This window comes from Muntiacus reevesi, chromosome 3 (assembly GCF_963930625.1).
Source record: "Muntiacus reevesi chromosome 3, mMunRee1.1, whole genome shotgun sequence".
Classification (NCBI taxonomy): Eukaryota; Metazoa; Chordata; class Mammalia; order Artiodactyla; family Cervidae; genus Muntiacus; species Muntiacus reevesi.
In genome coordinates this window covers 95,495,574-95,518,117 of record NC_089251.1, presented here as the reverse complement: position 1 = coordinate 95,518,117, position 22,544 = coordinate 95,495,574, and the positions used below count along the sequence as shown (strand labels likewise).

General features: G+C 46.7%; 1 protein-coding gene across 3 annotated transcripts in view; it reads right to left on the bottom strand.

Annotated features, from left to right (window-relative positions):
• Window positions 1-22,544, bottom strand: part of TBC1D8 (TBC1 domain family member 8) — a 141,214-nt gene that overhangs the window by 34,583 nt on the left and 84,087 nt on the right. For all 3 annotated transcript variants that reach the window (XM_065929709.1, XM_065929710.1, XM_065929711.1), the window contains 7 exons: window positions 21,566-21,794; window positions 15,524-15,764; window positions 7,643-7,850; window positions 4,060-4,254; window positions 3,012-3,179; window positions 1,582-1,732; window positions 33-247 (listed from right to left, as the gene is read on the bottom strand). In XM_065929709.1, the coding sequence (XP_065785781.1) occupies window positions 33-247; window positions 1,582-1,732; window positions 3,012-3,179; window positions 4,060-4,254; window positions 7,643-7,850; window positions 15,524-15,764; window positions 21,566-21,794 (1,407 nt within the window). The remainder of the gene's footprint in view (window positions 1-32; window positions 248-1,581; window positions 1,733-3,011; window positions 3,180-4,059; window positions 4,255-7,642; window positions 7,851-15,523; window positions 15,765-21,565; window positions 21,795-22,544) is intronic.

The following is a 22,544-nucleotide window of genomic DNA, read 5'->3' as shown; positions in this document are numbered from 1 at the left end:
GGCCTGGGGCGGCCCTGCAGCGCACGGCTCACCTGGCAGTACCCGATCTTGGGGTTCCTGTGGGCGTAGGCCGTCAGGACTCTCCGCAACGCTGCGATGCCCGTTTCGTTTTGGAAGGCGGGGTGCTCCGGCAAGGAGCGGTGCAGGTCCCGCTCTATCTCCTCCGTCACCAGGCAGCACTTTCCCATGGACTCCTCCACCAGGTTGCCGTAGTAACCGGGATGCGCGGCAAGGTCCGTGACGGCATCTGGTGATTTACAAGTAACATTTCAGTGTTATGTGGTGGCCTGGATGGGAGGGGGGGAGTTTGGGAGAGAATGGACACGTGTCTGCATGGCTGAGTCCTCTGCTGTTCACCTGAAACTCTTACAGTGCTGTTAATCGGCTCTTCTCCAATATAAAACAAAAAGTTTTTTTAAAAGTAACATTTCAAGGGGTGCTGATTTCTGGGAGAGAGTCCACATGGGGAGGGGCCTGTCCTGCCGGAGCACCTCAGTGAGGTCTCACTATCGAAGTGACACAAAATAGTTAAGACCCCACACGACCAAAAGGAACTTCACTTCTGCTAAAAACAAAAAAGAAAGGAAAAATGAAATAATATGGCTTTTCTAAGAATAACCTTGCAGAGAGAGGGGGAGAAGAGCTCATACTAAAAATAGCTTTATACTAATATATTTATAATCAGTTGTACTCCTCAGGAACAGATGCATGAATGTGGCTCATCTGCCACAACTCGAGAAAGCCCGTGTGCAGCAACGAAGACCCAGTGCAACCAAAGATAAAGTGCAAACTAATTAAAAACAAAAAGCTATGGAGCACATGTTATGTGGAACACACAAGGAGCCCCAGCCTCGAAGGCTCCCAGAAGGGTCTCCGAGGAAGGTGGAGCCCTGGCCGCCACCCCCCAGCACACCCTGGACCGCAGGGCCCTCCCTTCCTGCTGGCGGGGCCCCCGATCCTTCACCCAGGGGCACCACGCGGCTCACAGAAGACGCCTCTGGAGACCGTGGCCCCAGGCTCAGCCCGTCCACCGGCGAGCGTCAGATGAGAGACGCCCCAAAGCAGCAGAGGGAGAGTCCCAGAGCCAGTGAAGCAGGAGGAGGATGCGGGCAGGAGAGAAGACCCCTCAGATCTGTGGGCACCCCCCGCAGCCGGGGGACCAGGAGGAAGTGTCCCCAGAGGGAGCTACTGTAAAGCACAAAATGAACAACTTCTGAAGATGTTTTCAGGTCTCTAAACACTGCACATCCAGGGGGTTCTGAACAGAATTCTGAGGACGATGAAGAGACTCATAAAATCACTGCTAAAGGGGAGGCGATCCCTCTGCCAGAGCTCACGCTGACCGGGGGCCCCACAGCCCAGAGGCTGCAGCAGCCTGGCCCACAGTCCCCACAGGAAGGTCCCAGGGTCCCAGCCGGGCATGTCACAGGCCGAGAGGACCCGTCTGCACGTGCACACACATGCACAAGCATGCACGCACACACACTCCCCTCCACCCCCATCCCGCCCACAGGTCAGGGCCTCTGTCCTGTGTCTGCTCCAGAAATGAAAGTTGGGCCTGGAGACCCCAGAAACCCTCACCTGAGAAAAGAAGCCAGAGTCTGCCGCGCAGGGACTCGGGGATCCCCATGGCCACCAGCTTCCGGATCTTCTCTGTGCGGAACATGCACACTGTCCTGCCGTACTCCGCGAAGTGGTCGTTCCAGAGGCTCACCTTGATCTGCTCCCTGGACTGGAAGCAGAAACATGCTCGGCGTACGAAGAGGCACCGTCCACAGCCCATCACAGAGGGCGCTCCCTCGGCTGAGAGAGCACCCACCTGTGCCAGGCAATTCACTGGGCAGGCACCTCTGAACGTCCACCAGCATGCGGGATGTAAAGGTCATTAGCCCTCAGGAATTCAGAGCCCCGTGGGAGACCTGACGTGAATAAAATGCCATTTCCTTGGCAAAGCTGACAGTAAGAGTGTGCTCATCTGAACTACTAAGGGAACGCAAAGCTGATGGAGGGTGGGGCGGGGCGGGGGTGGGGAAGCCCCTCAGGATGTCCACACCAAACCGACAGGTCAGCGCAGAGGGCAGAGGGGAGCCAGGGGCTCTCATGATTTGCCTGGAACTTCCTGACAGCCAGAGGGAAAACTGCCAACTGGAAAAAAATGACGCCGTTCTCAGCAGCAGAGATGAGAAAGAGACATGTCTCTAAGCAACAGGAAATCCTTTCAAACTATGAATTTTGAAAATGCTTCAGAATTCCTAGCTGGCAGGAATGTTTCCGTGCCTTTTAAACAAGAAGTTTATGTATGCTCTTAATTATCTGTATTCTCCAGTCACGGGAGAGGTGCACACATATAGTCAATATTCTTACTCCTTTAAACAATGGGCATTCAGTGAGCATCTCTGAACAGCACATCAGAAGGCTTCACTCTGAATAAATAAAGCTAACAATCCGTGATACACGAGCCATTAAGCGGCCAAGGGGCAGGTATCCTGTTCACAGCCACCCTGGTACTGGCGGTGCCCACACAGCGTGCCTCCAGCCAGGGCACCGTCTCACAGCTCCGCTTCCTAGTCTATCTACCACTGCCCACAGAGTCTCCCTGCGGAGGAGGAAACAATCACAAGTGTAACCAAGGTATTTTTAGCTTAGTAAAACTAGAAAACAGCTAGGGGCCAAAAAAGCAGCACTGGACCTAGGAGTCCCGCTGACACCACTGGATAAACGGAGACAGACTGTTCCGCACGTGGAAACCCCACCAGGAGAGCACGGACAGATGCTCCCTGAAGGGCGGGTGGAAAGTCACTGCCCCCCGACGTCCCACCACATCCTCCACCCACCCGGAAGCGTTCAGGCCACTGGCATCTCTGACCCCTTCCACTTTTGGCCAATGAGGCGAAGAGGGCACGGCATCGGTGCCCAGGTTGCCTAGTAACCTGTGTCAGGCCCACCCCGGGAGGGGCCTGGAAGCCACGCCCCACCACCTCCGCGTGCGGGGGCGGGGCCACGTCGCTCACCAGCCTCGAGTCGGGGCTCTGGCTGCCCGACGGCCGGAAAGCCTCGGGGTGCATCCGTGGGGTCGTTTCTTTCTCCCTTTCCTCGCTGTTTTGCGAAGACACCATCTCAAGACCCCCAAACCTGTGGTTGCCACTGCACAAGCTTGTTGAATGAAACACAGGTGAGGTCTGCATGGGAAGGAAAAAAAAAGAATGACAGAGAAAGTCACTGCTTTAGTTACGGGGCAGTCTTTGTCTTTGGGTGTGTGAGCATAATAAACTTAAACATGCCTATCTGCTTGGGACTTACAGGAAAGGCACTCTAACACTAGACCCAACGGAGTGGATCCTCAAGGAGGAGCCTGGTCCACACGGGGCTTTCCCAGAGCACGGCCCCACGCAGGGCCAGGAAGGAGACATCGCACCCTCAGCATCTAGAACTGAGGACGGGCATCTGGAGAAAGCAGCTCTAGGAACTGAGAGACCTCCTCTCTGTTCCTCCTGTCACTATTCAGATGAAAAGAGGTCCAGAAACGAGGGAGAATTAGGGAGTAGGTCCAGCAGATCTGGACCTACTGTGGCAGCTGTCCAACCTTAAAGACAGTGATTCATCTCTTTGGGCAACTTACATCGGTCCCCAAATACTATAACATCATCCCCTCCAACCTCAGGGGGATGAGGGCACTGACCTAATAAAGAGGGTGTTCACTCACCTGTGTGTTGATTCCCCATCAATCTCTCCAGCCTCTGAAAAGATGGCCTGTTGATCCCTGACACCTGAGTGTACCCCATCAACCCATCTAACCTGTGAGCCCCATGAGCCCCTCCAACCTGTGGGTGAGTCCCCTTCAACTCCCTCTAACCCTGCCATACCCACTCAGGACACCCAGCGCATTAAAGATGATATCAGATTGTCTGCTACCCAGGTCCAGCATCACTAACATTTTTCTGGTACCCAAGTGGGTTATCGTTACATGCACTCCCCTTTAAAGACACCTGCCCTAGAGGTGCTGGGGAAAAAAAGGGGAATTTTCAGTTTACAGACTCCCACTGTCTCCAAGGATCATACCAGGTCCTCATCCACGGTGGTGTCATAGTGCACAGGGTGGTCGGCATGCACCAGCTTCAGCCTCGCCAGCAGACCCTCCACCAGGCTGTCACGATCCCTGAGCTCAATGAACTGGAAGGCCATCTTACTCCGGATGCTGACGATGATGGGGTTTGGCAGCAGACTGGTGTCCTCCATTTTCTCGATGCTCACAACCTGTTGCAGACAGTCACGCACACAAAGGCACAGCAAGGGAGAAGAGGGGCAGGTGTTCAATTGCAGGTTCAGAAAACAGAGAGAGAAGGACAAACCCAGTAACTGCAATAAGGAACCAATTCAAGTCAGAAAGCATGGGATGCGCTGTAGTCACAACAGCCCAAAGTGGGAGTAATTCAGGTGCCCCTGGCTGAATTAACAGGTGAGAACATAACCAAAACATGGGTCGACACAAAATGGAACATTATTCAGTCTTAAAAGGGATAGATATTCTTTTCTTTTTTTTTTTTGCTGAACTATGTTGCATACAGGATCTTAGTTCCCTGACCAGAAACTGAACCTGTATCCCCTGCATTGACAGGCAGATTCTTAACCACTGGACCCAGGAAGTCCCAGAAAGGATGGATATTCTGACAAGTGCTGCAATATGGATTCACCGTGAGGGCATTCTGCTAAGTGATACAGCCAGTCACAAAATGACAAATTTTGTAGGATTTCACTGATAGGGGAGACCTAAAGAGGTCAGGGCTTCCCAGGTACCTCAGTGGTTAGGAATCCACCTGCCAATGCAGGAGACATAAAAGACGCAGATTTGATCCCTGGGTCGGGAAGATCCCCTGGAGGAGGAAATGGCAACCCACTCCAGCATTCTTGCCTAGAGAATTCCATGGTCACAGGAACGTGGCGGGCTATAGTCCATGGGGTCGCAAAGAGTTGGACATGACTGACCACAGGGAGTCAGGATTCATAGAGGCAGAAAGGAGGGTGGTGGATGCCTGGGGCTGGAGGAGAGGGATTTGGGGCGCTATTGTTTAATGGGGACAGGCGTCAGTTTGGAAAGATGAAAAAATTCTGGTGATGGTTGCACAAAATGTGAATGTATTTAATACCACTGAACCATAACACTTAAAAATGGTTAAAATGGTAAATGTCATGTATATGTTCAGTTCAGTTGCTCAGTTGTGTCCAATTCTTATCAACCCCATGGACTGCAACACGGCAGGCCTCCCTGTCTATCACCAACTCCTGGAGCTTACTCAAACTCATGTCCATTGAGTCGGTGATGCCATCCAACCATCTCATTCTCTGTCATCCCCTTCTCCTCCCGCTTTCAATCTTTCCCAGCATCAGGGGTCTTTTCAAATGAGTCAGATCTTCGCATCAGGTGGCCAAAGTATTGGAGTTTCAGCTTCAACATCAGTCCTTCCAATGAATATTCAGGACTGATTTCCTTTAGGATGGGCTGGTTGGATCTCTTTGTAGTCCAAGGGACTCTCAAGAGTCTTCTCCAACACCACAGTTCAAAAGCATCAACTCTTCAGTGCTCAGCTTTCTTTATAGTCCAACTCTCACATCCATACATGACCACTGGAAAACTCATAGCTTTGACTAGACAGACCTTTGTTGACATAGTAATATCTCTGCTTTTTAATAAGCTGTCTAGGTTGGTCATAGCTTTTCTTCCAAGGAGCAAGTGTCTCTTAATTTCATGGCTGCAGTCAGCATCTGGAGTGACTTTGGAACCCCCAAAAATAAAGTCTGCCACTGTTTCCCCATCTATTTGCCATGAAGTGATGGGACCGGATGCCATGATCTTAGTTTTCTGAATGTTGAGTTTAAGTCAACATTTTCAATCTCCTCTTTCACTTTCATCCAGAGGCTCTTTAGTTCTTCGCTTTCTGCCACTAGGGTGGTGTCATCTGCATATCTGAGGTTATTGATAACTCTCCCAGCAATCTTGATTCCAGCTTGTGCTTCATCCAACCCAGCATTTCTCATGATGTACTCTGCATATAAGTTAAATAAGCAGTGTGACAATATACAGCCTTGACATACTCCTTTTCCTATTTGGAACCAGTCTTCCATGTCCAGTTCTAACTGTTGCTTCCTGACCTGCATACAGGTTTCTCAAGAGGCAGGTCAGGTAGTCTGGTATTCTCATCTCTTTAAGAATTTTCCAGTTTGTGGTGATCCACACAGTCAAAGGCTTTGGCATAGTTAATAAAGCAGAAATAGATGTTTTTCTGGAACTCTCTTGTTTTTTCAATGATCCAGTGGATATTGGCAATTTGATCTCTGGTTCCTCTGCCTTTTCTAAGAACTAGCTTGAACATCTGGAAGTTCACAGTTCACATACTGTTGAAGCCTGGCTTGGAGAATTTTGAGCATTACTTTACTAGTGTGTGAGATGAGTGCAATTGTGCGGTAGTTTGAGCATTCTTTGGATTGCCTTTCTTTGGGATTGGAATGAAAACTGACCTTTTCCAGTCCTGTGGCCACTGCTGCATCTTCGAAATTTGTTGGCATACTGAGTGTGTAGCACTTTCACAGCATCATCTTTTAGGATTTGAAATAGCTCAACTGGAATTCCATCCCCTCCACAAGCTTTGTTCATAGTGATGCTTCCTAAGGCCCACTTGACCTCACATTATATGTATAGAATTTTAAAAAAAATACCTATATAAGGAATTCTTGCTGTGCTCTAAGGGTATTTGTAAAATGAAGTCATCTGCTGCAGAAAAATGAGGGTCAATCACATGAATGAAAAAATTGAGTTTTTCTGAATATTGCTTAGTCCGTATATTATAACAGCAAGAGTTTGGAAGTCTTGACATTTGACAGAGCTGTGGGTCCTGTCACAACAGACCTGCCCCGAAACCACAGGACTGAGCTCAGCAGATCTCAAAGCAGACTCCACTTCCAAGAAGAGAACTCCGGAATTTTATAGCTGGAAAGTGAAAGTGTTAGTTGCTCAGTCATGTCTGACTCTTTGCAACCCCACGGACTGTAGCTCACCAGGCTCCTCTGTCCATGGGATTCTTCAGGCAAGAATCCTGGAGTGGGTAGCCACTGCCTTCTCCAGGGACGGTTCTGACTCAGGGATCAAACCCGGGTTTCTTGCATTACAGGCGGATTCTTTACCATCTGAGCCACCAGGAAGAGAAGCATTTTTCTAAATTTTTACATAAAATTCCAGAAGGATATACAAATGAAGCAACTTGACATTTCTTTTCAAAAGGTGATTTTTTTAATAGGTCACTTTTTTCTCTTCTATCTTGGTGGGTGAAAGGGGAGGACTCCTTCCTAAGGGCTGTTGGAAAAGCTTTCATTGCTAGGCATGAACATTTTAATAAGAGCTTTATCAGTAATGTGGAGGCCAGGGTGCCTGTTCTCACCATTCACATCTATGCAAATTTCAGGTTGCCAAGCAACAACAGAAAAAAGCAGGGGCCCCTGGTCAACTCAGGCCAAGCATCCCTCTAGACTCGCCCATCCTCAGAGGCAGAGCCTTGCCCTGTGAACATCCATCCCCTCCGTCTCCCAGCAACCACGACCCCCCGGCCCCCGGCCCCCGGCCCCCCGCCCCACAGGAGGAGGGCAGGTCTACCTCTCGGAGTGGTAGGATGACTTTGCAGCAGCCGGCCTCCTTGCTGGCAAAGCAGATGTAACTGTCGGAGGTGAACATCTGCCCGGCGGTGTGACAGCGGCTGAACGGGGTCCAGAGGGAACAGTCCAGGACGGCGTGCAGCTTCTCCCGCCTTGGCAGCCTGAAGAAGGCCCGGAAGAACTCGTTCTGTGCCCGAGCTTCCAGGTCCCTGGCAGAGGAGGGAGAAGGGGGAGAGGCAGACATGTGACTGAACTCACTAGATTATAAGTAAAACACTTTTAAACCCCTGGCACAGCCTGATATAGAAGGGGATACAGAAAGGTGCGAGGCCCCAGGTCCTGCACCTCTCCAGCCCCTCACCGCCCCACGGCCAACCTTTGGAGTGAGAACCAGAGGCCGAACAAGCCACCTCTGCACAGAGGTGATGCCGCGATCACAGGGCAGGGCAAGTCTGCCTTCCTGGCTTGAGTAACACCATGAATTATCACAAAGCAAATGTCTAAGAATCTAGTATGAACTCTCCTACACTGCTGGTGGAAATGTAAACTGCTGCAGCCACTGTGGAGAACAGTGTGGAGGTTCCTTAAAAAACTAAAAACATGGTGATGTTTGGTAGCAAGCAACACAATACTGTAAAGCAATTACCCTTCAATTAAAAGTAACTAAACTTTTTTAAAAAACTAAAAATAGACCCTGAAATCATATGACCCTGAAGTCCCACTTCTGGGCATATATTGGTGAATGGAAATGGTAACTCAAAAAGATACACACACCCGAGTGTTCATTGCAGCACTGTTTACAAGAGCCAGGACATGGAAGCAACCTCAATGTCCATCCACAGTTGAATAGATAAAGAAGATGTGGTATGTATAATATATACAGCGGAATATTACCCATACATAAAAAAAGAATGAACTAAAGCCATTTGCAGCAACAGGGAGGGACAGAGAGAGATTATCATATTAAATGAAGACAGAGAAAGACAAATACCATATCTATCACTTATTTGTAGGATCTAAAAAATTATACAAATGAACTTATTTACAAAATAGACTCACAGGCTTAGAAAACACACTCATGGTTACCAAAGGGGAAAGGCAGGGTAGGGGTAAATTAGAAGTTTAAGATCAGCACACACACACTACTATATATAAAACAGGTAATCACAAGAACCGACTGTATATAGCACAAGGAACTCTACTTAATACTCTGATAATCCATACGGAAAAAGAATCTAAAAAAGAACCGATACATGTACATGGGGAGCTGAACCACTCTGCGGGACCCCTGAAAGGAACACAGCATTGTAAGCCAACTACTGTGTGTGTTCAGTCACTTCCGTCGTGTCTGACTCTCTGTGACCCCGTGGACTGCAGCCCACCAGGTCCTCTGTCCATGGGATTCTCCAGGCAAGAACACTGGAGTGGGTTGCCATGCCCTCCTCCAGGGTATCTTCCCGACCCAGGGATCGAACCCATGTCTCTTGTCTCCTGAACTGGCAGGTTTGTTCTTTACCACTGAGCCACCAAGGAAGTACCTAATGTAAAATCAAAATTAAATTAAAAAAACAAGATCTAGAGAGAGAACCTTAAAGTGCCAGTGAAAAGCAGAAGCTGGCCACCCAAGGAGCCTGCACACATTTACTGGCTTCAGGGGCCCCAAGACACTCTCCTGAGATGAATTGTGTGAGGTCCCCCTAAAATAGTGGGCTATCCTCATCTCACCCCATCCTTTACATCTGCAGAATTGATATTTCCTGGTGAAGTGTCAGGGCCACTCAACCTGTTCCTTGTTCCCGCCCTCTGGAAAGCTCCCCCCCAGGCCTCGCCCCGCTGGCCCCCTGTGACCCCCTGGATCCCGCACCTGCATCGGGAGGGCCAGGCGGTCCTCAGGAGAGTCCTGTCCGCCCTAACGTGTATCAGGGACCCGGGAGACGGCGCCGCATCCCCTCCTCCCTGCTCCCCGGGGAGGTCCGAGCTCTCGCTGCTCCGTGCCCCGAAGTCCCAGAGGAGCAGCCGAGCAGCAATCGTGACTAACGGGTAATCCGACCCTGAGGGCACCCTCAAAGCCAGTGTCTGGGAAGGGAAGGAAAGCTACATCACAAAAGGGGGAGGAGCACCCCAGCTCCGCACTGCGCCCTGAGCAAGGAGAGCCTGTTTTCCTCAAGTTCAACCTGGGCTGTCCTGGCAGGATGTCAAGTTGACTGAGTCATTACCTGTTTACGGCCTCAGGCTGACGTCTCCAGGACAGAGAGCTGCAAGTGAGGACCTGCCAGGAGCTGGCGGGAACGACATGCCTTTCACTTTTGGAGGAAGTCCCTCAAGCGCAGTGACCGGCAAAATACGCCACGGACCAAGACCCTGATGTCCACCTCGGGGCCCCAGACACCCAAGGGCCAGGCAAAGCCACCAGTGGCCATCGCTGGGGTCCTCTGTGCCCCTTCTCTCCTCTCCTTTCTACAAGTTTCCAGAACTTGGGGGTGGGGCCAACAGTCTTGTAGAATTCACCTGTTTCTGCAAGATTCTCAACACAGATGAGTTTTGTTCCAACATGGATGACGTTTCCCAAAGGGTCGTAAGTGCTACAGACCTTCCATTTTCCTTTCCTTTGCTCATTTCTACCCCAAATTAAAAATGCCACTCCTGGAAGTACAGTCATGATAGAACATCAGGAACTGTGTGAAGAATCGCCTGCGATCCCAAGCCCGTGGACAGACCAGAGCACTTCAGCTGTGAGCTGGCCTCCCCATCTGTGTGCAAACGTGGTGAAAGACGTCAAAGCTCTCCTTGGTGGTTTCTATGAGTGCTTTTCTTTCTCTTCACATTTATTTATTTGGCTGCATCACATGGGATCTTCAATCTTCATTGCAGCACGCAGGATCTTTGGTTGAGGCATAGGACTCTTAGTTGCGGTAAGTGGGATCTAGTTCCCTGATCAGGGATCGAACCCAGGCCCCCAGCACTGGCAGCACAGTCTTAGCCACTGGACCACCAGGGAAATCCCTCCTTGAGCTCTTGAACAATGCATACAACAGGGATGGCTTTCTTCATTTTTAACAGATCTTTGTAAGCTGGACTAAAAACACTGAGGTATCAAATGATATAGAGACAGCTAAAGAAATATGGGAGAGAGACGACCTTCTGTACTGGGTTGTCTTCTGGGCCCTGAGATGGAGCGGGACTCAGTGATGGGAAGCCTGGGACCAGACGTACACAGAGGAGCTAGAGGCTGGGAGTCAGAAGACCAAAAGTCCCCTTTCATAAGAGCGGTGAGCGGCATCCACACTCCACAAAGAACTCTCAGATTATCGGAAATGACACAACGAGTGAAACTCAGTGGGATTTTACCCAAAACTCCACTTTTGTTTTCAAAAGTGATCAATTTACAATATACACATGGCAGGAAGGGTCTTTGAATCCTTTCTGAACACATGAAAACTCTTAGACACTGCCTGCCATTCAGACACCACAAATTAAAAAGACACACATCCCTCTAAATGCCCTAAATGTTCAGAGGAGACAGTAGACATTGTAGCCCGCCAGGCTCCTCTGTCCTTGGAATTCTCCAGGCCAGAATACTGGAGTGCATAGCCATTCCCTTCTCCAGGGGATCTTCCTGACCCAGGGATCAAACCTGCCTCTCCTGCATTGCAGGCAAATTCTTTACCACTGAGGCATCAGGGAAGCCCTTAAGGAATGTTAAGCAATGTTAAAAATAGATGAATGTTTTAAAAAAAGTTTTAATGAGGAGTGGCTCCTAAAAAAATTAAACTAGAATTACAATATGATCCAATAATTCTACTGGTGGGCATGTGTCCAAAAGAACTGAAAGCAGAGTCTTGATGAGGTATTTGCACACCCATATTCACAGCAACATTATTCAGAACAGCCAAAGGGAGAAGGAACTCAGTATCCACTGAGTAAGCAAAATGCAGTATATATGTACAATGGAGTGTTGTTATTCAGTCTTAAAAAGGAAGGAGGTTATGACAATCTACAGGGTGGACGAACCTTGAGGACATTAGGCAAAGTAAAGTAGGACAGTCACACACACACCCCACAAACAAATTCTTTAGGGTTTCACTAGAGGAGGCAGATCACAGACACAGAAAGTAGAAGGGGGGGTACCAGGGACTTGGGGATGGGTGGGGAGTCAGTGTTGAATGTGGACAGAGTTCGACTTTGAAAGATGAGATCTCTAAAGATGAATGGTGGAGATGATTACACAGCAACATGAATGTACTTAATACCACCAAACCATAGGCTTAAAAATGATTAAGATGATCACTAATGATTAGGAAAATGCAAATCAAAACCACAATGAGACATCACCGGGCACAGGTCAGAAGAGTTGTCACCAAAAGGAACAATAGCAATAAATGTTGGTGAGGATGTGAAAAGAAAAAAAAAAGGGAAACCTTTACACTGTTGGTGGGAATGGAAATTGGTGCAGACACTATGGGGAAGAGTATGGAGGTTCCTCAGAAAACTAAAAGACCACATGACCAAGTAATCCCACTAAGATCACGGCATCTGGTCCCATCACTCATGGCAAATAGATGGGGAAAAAATAGAAAAGTGACAGACTTTATTTTCTTGGGCTCCAAAATCATTGTGGATGATGACTACAGCCATGAAATTAAGACATTTGCTTCTTGGAAGAAAAGTTATGACAAACCTAGACAGCATATTAAAAAGCAGAGACAGCACTTTGCCAGCAAAGGTCAAAGCTGTGGTTTTTCCAATAGTCATGTATGGGTGTGAGAGCTGGATCATAAAGGCTGAGCGTCAAAGAACTGATGCTTCCGAACTGCGGTGCCGGAGAAGGCCCTTGCGAGTCCTTTGTACAGCAAGGAGATCAAACCGGTTGATCCTAGAGGAAATGAACCTTGAATATTCATCGGAAGGACTGAAGCTGAAGTTGTGGTGCTTTAGCCACTTGATGTGAAGAGCCAACTCACTGGAAAAGACCCCGATGCTGGGGAAAATTGAAGGCAGGAGAAGAGGATGACAGAGGATGAGATGCTTGGATGGCATCGCTGACTCAATGGACATGAATTTGAGCAAACTCCGGGAGATGGTGAGGGACAGGGAAGCCTGGCATGGGGTCACAAAGAGTGGGAAATGAACTAGAGACTGAACAACAATTCCACTCCTGGGTATGTATCCCCCCAAAAACAGAAGCAGCAATTTGAAAAGATACATGCACTCCAATGTTCACAGCAGTGCTATTTACAATTTCCAAGATAATACAACCTAGGTGTCCATCAGCAGATGAACAGATAAAGATGTGGTATGTATATACAACAGAATATCATTCAAACATCTAAAAAGAGCGACATTTTGCCATTTAGCAACATGGATGGGATGAACTTGGAGGGTATTATGCTAAGTGAAGCAAGTCAGAGAAAGGCAAATACCATATGATACCATTTATATATAGAATCTCAAATACAACAAACTAGTGAATAAAACAAAAAAAAGCAGACTCACAGAGAACAAACTAGTGGTTACTAGTGGAGAGAGAAGAGAGGGAGAGACAATACAGGAGTGAGGGATTTAAAAAACGACTATTGTGGGATAATATAAAATCATATTGGGGACTTCTCTGGTTTCCAGTAGTTAAGACTCCATGCTTCCCTGCCTAGATATCCATCAACAGATCAATGTATAAGGAAGTTGTGGTACATGTATACAATGGAATATTGCTCAGCCATAAAAAGGGACACATCTGAATCAGTTCTCGTAAGGTAGATGAACCCAGAGCCTGTTATACAGAGTGAAATAAGTTAGAGAAAAACAAATATCATGTATTAACACATATATATGGCATCCAGAAAACAGGTACTGATGGACCTATCTTCAGGGCAGGAATAGAGATGCAGACACAGAGAACAGATTCGTAAGCACACAGGGAGAGGGGAGGGTGGGGCGAAGTGAGAGAGTAGCATTGAAACACATACACGAGGTGGGAGGGGGGATCAGGATGGGGAACACATGTAAATCCATGGCTGATTCATGTCAGTGTATGGCAAAAGCCACTACAATATTGTAAAGTCATTAGCCTCCAACTAATAAAAATAAATGAAAAAAAAAAGAAAAGAAACATATACGCGACCATGCGTAAAGTAGGTGCTAGTGGGCAGCTGCTGAATGGCACCGGGAGCTCAACCAGCGCTGCGTGACGGCCAGGAGGGGCGGGAGGGAGGCTGGGAGGGAGGGGACATATATATACTTACAGCTGATTCACCTGTTGGATGGCGGAAACCAACACAACATTGTAAAGCAATTATCCTCCAATTAAAAATTAAAAAAAAATTTTTAAAGGCTCCAGGCTTCCAATGCTGGGGGCGTGGGTTTGATCCCTGGTCAGGGAGCTAAGATCCTTACAATGTGGTCAAAACATAAAAAATAAAATTAAAAAATCATGTATGTGACGCTTTTAAAAACTGTGAAGCACTGTAGAATTTAAAAACTTTCATTCATTTTCAAAAACGTTTCAAAAAATAAAATTGGTTAAGATGACAAAACTTGTATTACGTGTCAAGAACTAAAATGGTGTGTGTGTTCAGTCATGTCTGACTCTTTGTGACTTCCATGGACTGTAGCCCACCAGGCTCCTCCGTCCATGGAATTCTCCAGGCAAGAATATTAGAGTGGGTTGCCATTTTCTCCTCCAGGGGATCTTCCCGACCCACGAATCAAACTTGCATCTCTTGGGTTTTCTGCATTACTACTAGCAGCCAGCTGGGAAGCTATGCTATGTGTATTTTACCAAAATAAAAAAAATTTTTTTAATGACGAGTAGTATTCAGAAAGCAGTGGTGATTCCATAACTACATCAAAAACATCCAGCCAGGGCAGCACTTTCTGGGAAACTTGCTTTTCAAAGGATTACAAACGTGAACTCTTACAAAGGCATCAGCTCTACCCAGTTAGAACCATGAAGGCTTGAAATCAGAGTCAAGTTCAAATACCACAGTCTGGATAATAAAGTCAAACTTCTTTAAAGTGACAACTAATTCAAGCAACTACCTCAGAAGTCCTCACGTCCAGTATCAATAGGGAGCCAACGAATAACAAAATGTCGATCACACTCTTAGTAGCGAAGCTTTCTTTTCACACCGTTCATGGGTTCTCACAGCAAGAATACCGGAGTGGTTTGCCATGGCCTCCACTGGAGGACCATGCTTTGTCAGAACTCTCCACAGTGACCTGTCCGCCTTGGGTGGCCCCGCGCATCAAGGCTCCATGGCCTCACTGAGTTATGCAAGTGCCTTCACCATGAAAAGATCGTGATCCATGAAGGGGATCAGCTTTCTTATGACAAATTGGTACCAAAAACATCCAGCGGTTCTGAAATTATCTTCTATAAAGTAATGTAATAGGAAAAAAAAAAAACCCATTTTTTAATGTGTACTAATAAAGTCCCAGGCTGAATAGAATTCTATCATGAGGTTACCCGTATTGCATTTCCTGGAATTTTTTTTTTTTTTTGCTGTGCCACATGGCTTGCAGGACCTTAGTTCCCCAATCAGAGCTCAAACCCAGGATCATGACAGTGAAAGCTAGGAGTCTTAGCTATGGTATCGCCAGGGAATTTCCTGGAAGTATTTTTTTATGAAAATCAGTTTTGAAATAATACCTGAGAAGAAGGAGAAACTGGATCCAGGCATCAAAGCCTAGTGCATAAAGGAAATGAAAAACCATCTGCCAATTATTATCTCTCCATCCGGATTAACCACACGGGAAAAACGTGGATTATGTCACGAGGGAAATTTCAGTCTAACACAGTGAAGCTAGCAGAGCACATGTCCAGGGAGGTGGTGCGTGGGCCGTAAGCCCCGAGGGGCGAGGGGCACCCTGGGATGCAGGCTCCTACCTCTTGGTGATCTGGCTGGGCTCCTGCAGACCCGGGTCCAGGTCGAAGCCCTCATTGTCCAGCAGCCTCCGGAGCGTCACGTCGGCCAGCTGCTCCATGATCTTGAACACCTCGTCCAGGTTCAGGAACATGGAGAAGTCCCGCTCCTTGTTCTGGGTGGTGATGCGGATGGTGTCCGTCAGAAAGACGTTGGATGTCCGCTCCAACCTCTGGACGTCAACCCAAGGGACGACAAGTTTAACTAGAAGAGAAAAAGAGCAAACACAGATTTTACCCTCAAATGTAACCCAAATTTGAATGCATCGGTGCAAAGCTTTTCCTGCATCGGAAATGCAAATACTTTTTAAGCCAGAGCAGGAAAGAGGAAGCGCAGAACTGCTTGGCAGCTGCTTTGTTAGAACCCAATTCATGTTCTAACCATTTTCTTCAAGATTTAAGACAAGCTGCTGGCTACTGCACACGTACAAGGAACATCGTTCTGACATACCAAGTTAATAACAGGGAAACTTTCCCCCAAATGGTTAAACTGAAATATTTGCAAAATATGCAGATGTTTCTTGATCCACATAAATTCTGGTTTCAATAGCTGCATTCATGACATAAGCTATGAAAAAAATGGGAGGGCAAAAGAGGATTTGTGATCTGGTTTGGAGGAACCGGCCCAACATTTAGACTGTGTCAAGTGACAGTTGTCCAAATCTTGGAAAACAGATTACAAGTGCTTTCCATGGAACTCTTTTTAACGTAATACAGTGCTAACAGTACCATTTACAAGCATCCTGTTCTCAGAAATGTTTCCAGTGCCATGGCTGTTAGGCTTAGTGGCTGATGTGGAACAAATGGGGAGGGACACACAGAACAACTTAAAATGATCAATGTTATCAAATATTAGGAACCATTTCTTTTTTCCAAGTTTCATTGACTTAACAAAATCAGGTTTAGTGATGATGACTGATAACTGTTGGAAAATAATTCTTTTTCTTTTTCAAATTAAAAAAGGGGACAATGAACTGTTTTCATTTCTCTCATTTCTCTCCATTTATCTTGCAATAAATGGCCAAAGAAGCTGAAGTTGATCAGTTCGATGAAGACCTAGAAAACCTCCTAGAGCTAACATCAAAAAAAAGATGTTCTATTCATCACTGGGGATTGGAATGCAAAAGTCAAGAGATATTGGGAGTAACAGGCAAGTTACAAGCCTTGGAGAACAAAATAAAGCGGGGCAAAGGCTAACTGAATTCTGCTAAGAGAATGGTCACAGCAAATATCCTTTTTCAACAACACAAGAGACGACTTTATACATGGACGTCTCCAAATCTCCAATACCGAAATCAAATTAATTATATTCTTTGTAGCCGAAGATGGAGAAGCTGTATACAGTCAGCAAAAATGAGAGAGACCTGGAGCTGACTGTGGCTCAGATCATCAGTGTATCATAGCAAAATTCAGTCTTAAGCTAAAGAAAGTGGGGGAAATCATTAGGCCAGCCAGGTACATCTTAAATCAAATCTCCTATGAATATGCAGTGGAGGTAACGAATAGATTCAAGAGATTAGAACTTGTAAACAGTGTGCCTGAAGAACCATGGATGGAGCTCCATTAGTGTACAGGAGGCAGTGAACAACACCATCCCAAAGAAAAAGAAAAGCAAGAAGGCAAAGTGGTTATCTGAGGAGGCCTTACAAAGAGCTAACGAAAGAAGAGAAGCGAAAAGCAAGGGAGAAAGGGAAAGGTATACCCAACTAAACACAACAGAAGACAAGCAGGGAGATTTCTGAAGAAAAGCAGGGAGCAACAGAAGACAAGCCTTCTTCAATGAACAGTGCATAAAACTAGAAGAAAACCACAGAAGGGGAAAGACCAGAGACCTCTTCAGGAAAACTGGATATATCAAGGGAACATTTTGCCAACAATGCGCACAAATAAGGAAATAAATGGCAGAGACCTAGTAGATGCTGAAGAGTTCAAGAAAAGATGGAAAGAATACACAGAAGAGCTGTAGGGAAAAGATCCAGATGAACCAGATGACAAAGATGGTGTGGTCAGCCACCCAGAGCAAGACATTCTGGAAAGCGAAGTCAAGTGGGCCTTAGGAAGCAATGCTGTTACTAAAGCTAGAGGATGTGACAGAATTCCAGTAGAACTATCCAAAACCCAAAGGATGAGGCCATCAAGGTGCTGCATTCAACATGTCAGCATATCGGGAAGACCCAGCAGCAGCCACAGGACTGGAAAAGGTCAATCCTCATTCAAATTCCAAAGAAGGGTAGTACTAAAGAATGTGCTAACCATTGGACAATTGCACTTATCTCCCATGCTAGTAAGGTCATGCTTGAAATCTTGCATGCTAGGCTTCAGCATTATGTGAACCAAGATCTTCCAGATGTTCAAGCTGAATTTAGAAAAGGAAAAGGAAACAGAGATCAAATTGCCAACATTCAATAGATCATAGAGAAAGCCAGGGAATTTCAAAAACCATCTACCTCTGTTTCATTGACTACGCCAAAGCTGACTGTGTGGATCACAATAAACTGGAAAGCTCTTAAAGAGATGGGAATACCAGACCATCTTACCTGTCTCCTGAGAAACCTGTATGCAGGTCAAGAAGCAACAGTTAGAAGCCTGTATGGAACAACTGATTGACTCAAGATTGAGAAAGCAGACAGGGCTGTCTGCTGTCACCCTGTTTGTTTAACCTACACGCTGAGCACATCATGAGAAATGTCAGGCTGGCTGAGTTACAAGACAGAATCAAGACAGGTGGGAGAAACATCAACAACCTCAGATATGAAGATGATACCACTCTAATGGCAGAAAGTGAAGAGGAACTAAAGAGACTCTTGATGAGGGTGAAGGAGGAGAGTGAAAGAGCCTGCTTAAAATTAAATATTAAAAAACTAGCATCCGGCCCCATCACTTCATGGCAAATAGAGAAGGAAAGGCATAAGTAATGACAGATTTCCTCTTCTTGGGCTCTAAAATCACTGCAGATGGCGACTGAAGCCATGAAATCAGAAGACACTTGTTTCTTGGCAGGATAGCTATGACAAACCTAGACAGTGTGTTGAAAAGCAGAGACATTACTCTGCCGACAAAGGTCCACACAGTCAAGGTTATGGCCTTCCCAGTCATCACGTTTGGTTGTGAGAGCTGGACCGTAAAGAGGGCAGAGCACCAAAAAATTGATGCCTTTAAACTGCGGTGCTGGAGAAGACTCCTGAGAGTCCCTTGGACAGCAAGGAGATCCAACCAGTCAATCTCAAGGAGATCAACCAGCCAACTGCTGGAAGGACTGATGCTGAAGTTGAAACTCCAGTATTTTGGTCATCTGATGCAAACGGCCAAGCTTTTCACTGGAAAAGCTTTTTCACTGGAAAAATCCCTCATGCTGGGAAAGACTAAAGACAGGAGAAGAGGGCATCAGAGGATGAGATGGCTGGATGGCATCACCGATGCAATGGACATGAACTCTGGCAAACTTTGGGAGATGGTGAGGGACAGAGAGGCCTGGTGTGCTGCAGTCCGTGTGGTCCCAAAGAGTCAGACACACCTGGGCAACAGAACAACAACAACAATTTTGCAATACTGTTTCCAGTGCTTTGATCATTTAAAAGGCCACACTTCTACATCAGGGCTGAGAATAAGCTTCTTAAGACCCTTACATTTGCTTTTATATAGTCTTTTTTCACACACACACACTCCCATCTACACTTGCAGCTTTCTCTCATTAAGCAACCACCTTGGGAAGAGCCCTGCACTTAAGAAGCTCATTCAAGTAGAAAAAAACAGACCATTGACTTGACAGGACCCAAAACAGAGACATGAGTGCAGGACAAGTTACAAGGGGAGCAGCGAAGGCTTCCAAGAGATGAGAAAATCTGAACTGAATTTTGAAGGATGAACAAGAGTTCCCAAACAGGCCTAAGAATGGGGAAGGCAAGGAGAGACAGGGTGTTAGTTTTGAGAAGCATCTCAGAAACCAGAAAACCCAGAATGGCAAGGGCTAGGTGGGAGCCGATTCCAAGGGTGGGGAAGGCTGTGCACACAGGGGGCATGTACTGGGTGTCAGAGCCCAGGGCCAGGGGTGACCACGTGCAGGACGCTGGCCACAGCAGAGTACCAGAGGAGCCTTGCCCACTGGCTCCACGTGAAATAAAAACAGACGTAGGAAGGAAAAACATACACATATACACAGCATATACACCACCCTGCGTGGGCACTTGAGACAACGCTTGTTCCGGAAGAAGTTTCAATGGCCATGACTTTGAACATTTCAGTATACCACTGACCCTGTGGCTTCCCCTTCTTAGCTTGGAATCCTGTTGCCCAGGACAATGACTGTGGGTAGAAAAATGTGCGAGAAGTGAACTCTTGCCTGGATCTCAGGGGGTCCAGGGTGAGGAACCCCCTTCTGCAAACACCTGCTATGCTCACACCTCGGAATTCTTTAAATGGCCCCCTGGGTTCAGAAGTACAGCTTGTCCTATTCCTTCAGAACTCCTGGGCCCTCAATTACAAGACCATTTTCAAAGTAGCAAAAACTCTTCAAAAGGTGCATGAAGGGGAGCTACAAAGAAAGGTTCCTGAAGGCAGGAGAAGAAATGAATTCTCGTAGAATCAAACCTCTGTGGATTGCAGCTGACGTATACATATTACTATGCATAAAATAGATAACTAATAAGGACTTACTGTAGAGCATAGGGGAACTCAGTTCTCTGAAATGGCCTATAGAGGAGAGGATCTAAAAAGGAGTGAGTAGGGACTTCCCTAGTGGTCCAGCGGCTAAGGATCTGTGCTCCCAATGCAGGGGGCTGGCAGTTCAATCCCTGGTCAGGGTACTAGATCCCACGTGCCACAACTAAGAGTTTGCATGTCACAACTAAAATATCTCAGAGCAGCCAAATAAATAAACATTTAAAAAATAAAAAAGTGGATATATGTATATGTATTTCAGAAATTTCCTCAGACAACCTTAGATATGCAGATGATACCATCCTAATAGCAGAAATGAAGAGGAACTAAACATCCTCTTGAGGAAGGTGAAAGAGAAGAGTGAAAACGTTGCCTTAAAACTCAACATTTGAAAAACTAAGATCATGGCATCTGGTCCCATCACTTCATGGCAAATAGATAGGGGGAAAATGGAAACAGTGGCAGATTTTTTTTTCTTGGGCTCCGAAATCACTGCAGATGTTAACTGCAGCCATGAAATTAAAAGACACTTGCTCCTTGGAAGAGAAGCTATGACAAACCTAGACAGTGTATTAAAAAGCAGAGACATCACTTCGTTGACAAAGGTCCATATAGTCAAAGCTGTGGTTTTTCCACTAGTCATGTATGGATGTGAGAGTTGGACCATAAAGAAGGCTGAGAGCCTAAGAATTGATGCTTTCTAACTGTGGTGCTGGAGAAGACTCTTGGGAGTCCCTTCAACAGCAAGGAGATCAAACCAGTCAATCCTAAGGGAAATCAACCCTGATTTCCTGGAAGCACTGATGCTAAAGCTCCGATACTTTGACAACCTGATGAGAAGAGCTGACTCACTGGAAAAGACCCTGATGGTGGGAAAGATTGAAGGCAGGAGAAGAAGTGGGTGAAAGAGGATGAGATGGTTGGATGGCATCATCTACACAATAGACATGAGTTTGAGCAAACTCTGGGAGATGGTGAAGGACAGGGAAGCCTGGTGTGCTGCGGCCCATGGGGTCGCAAAGAGTTGGACACAACTTATCAACTAAGCAACAAAGTGTGCATGTATAACTGATTCACTTTGCTGTAGAATAAAAACTAACACAACATTGTAAATTAACTATGCTCCAAAAAAAAATAAAATCAAACCTCCTTAGTGGTACTCATATATATAATACAATATGATTGTCTGCACAGGGCATTTGGAAATTAACCACATGCCACCTGTTACGTCTTGACCACTTTTTTAAATCTTGCTGTCTAACTCTTCATGCAATGACTGGTCCCAGGACCAGTGCTGAGTATTCCAAGAGCCAGCTCCACCCAGGAGGGACCCGCTCACGCCTCACTTACGCTCCTTGCCCAAGAAGAAGGAATAGAAGCATAGGTGGTTGATGCTCAGGTACAGCCAGCCTTGGCGGGGCACCCGGCCCTTCCAGCAGCAGCACGAGTAATATGTGATCAGCTTCTCGGCCTCCGGGAAGTTGAACCTGGCTTCGAACTTCACCAAAGCCTCGCGGAACTTCTCGGGCTCCTCCTCCTGCTCGGCCAGCCTGCTGCTCGTCTCCTCGGCAATCAGAGCCTGGCACACAGAGAAGGGTCCCCAGGTCAGGAAAAGGGCCAGGACTGTCGAGCAGGGGCAGCCGCGGAGCCAGCCCCACTCAGACAGACGCTCAGGATGGATGAGGATCCGGTCCTCCAGAAACATGCCTGGAGGGGAGGAAGCAAGCTGGGGGGATCCTCAGACCAGTCTCTCTCTTGGCCGCTTACCAGCCGTGGTTTTGAGTGTTTCTGACTTCTAAGCCCCAGTTCTCAAATGGGTTACTACCTTATAATCCTCCCTGTTCCTCCCTCCAGAGATAGGAGGTCAAATGATGGTCTCAGGAGGTTATGCATCAACTCTGAAGTATCATCCACGCCAGGGTTTAAAAGTTAGTTCTTTTATACAAAAGAACATCTCTATGAAACAGACTCATGGACACAGAGAACAGACCTGTGGTTACCAAGGGGAATGGGGGGAGGGATGGATTGGGAGTTTGGGATTAGCAGGTGCAAACTATTATATATACGATGGACAAATAACAAGGTCCTACTGGACAGCACAGGGAATTATATTCAACATCCTGTGATCAAACATAATTGAAAAGGGTATTTAAAAAAAAAAGAAAGTGTATATATAACTGAAACACTTTGTAGTATAGCAGAAATTAATACATTATAAATCCACTATGCATGTGTGCTAAGTCACTTCAGTCGTGTTTGACTCTTTGCGACCCCATGGACTGTAGCCCGCCAGGCTCCTCTGTCCATGGGATTCTCCAGGCAATAATAC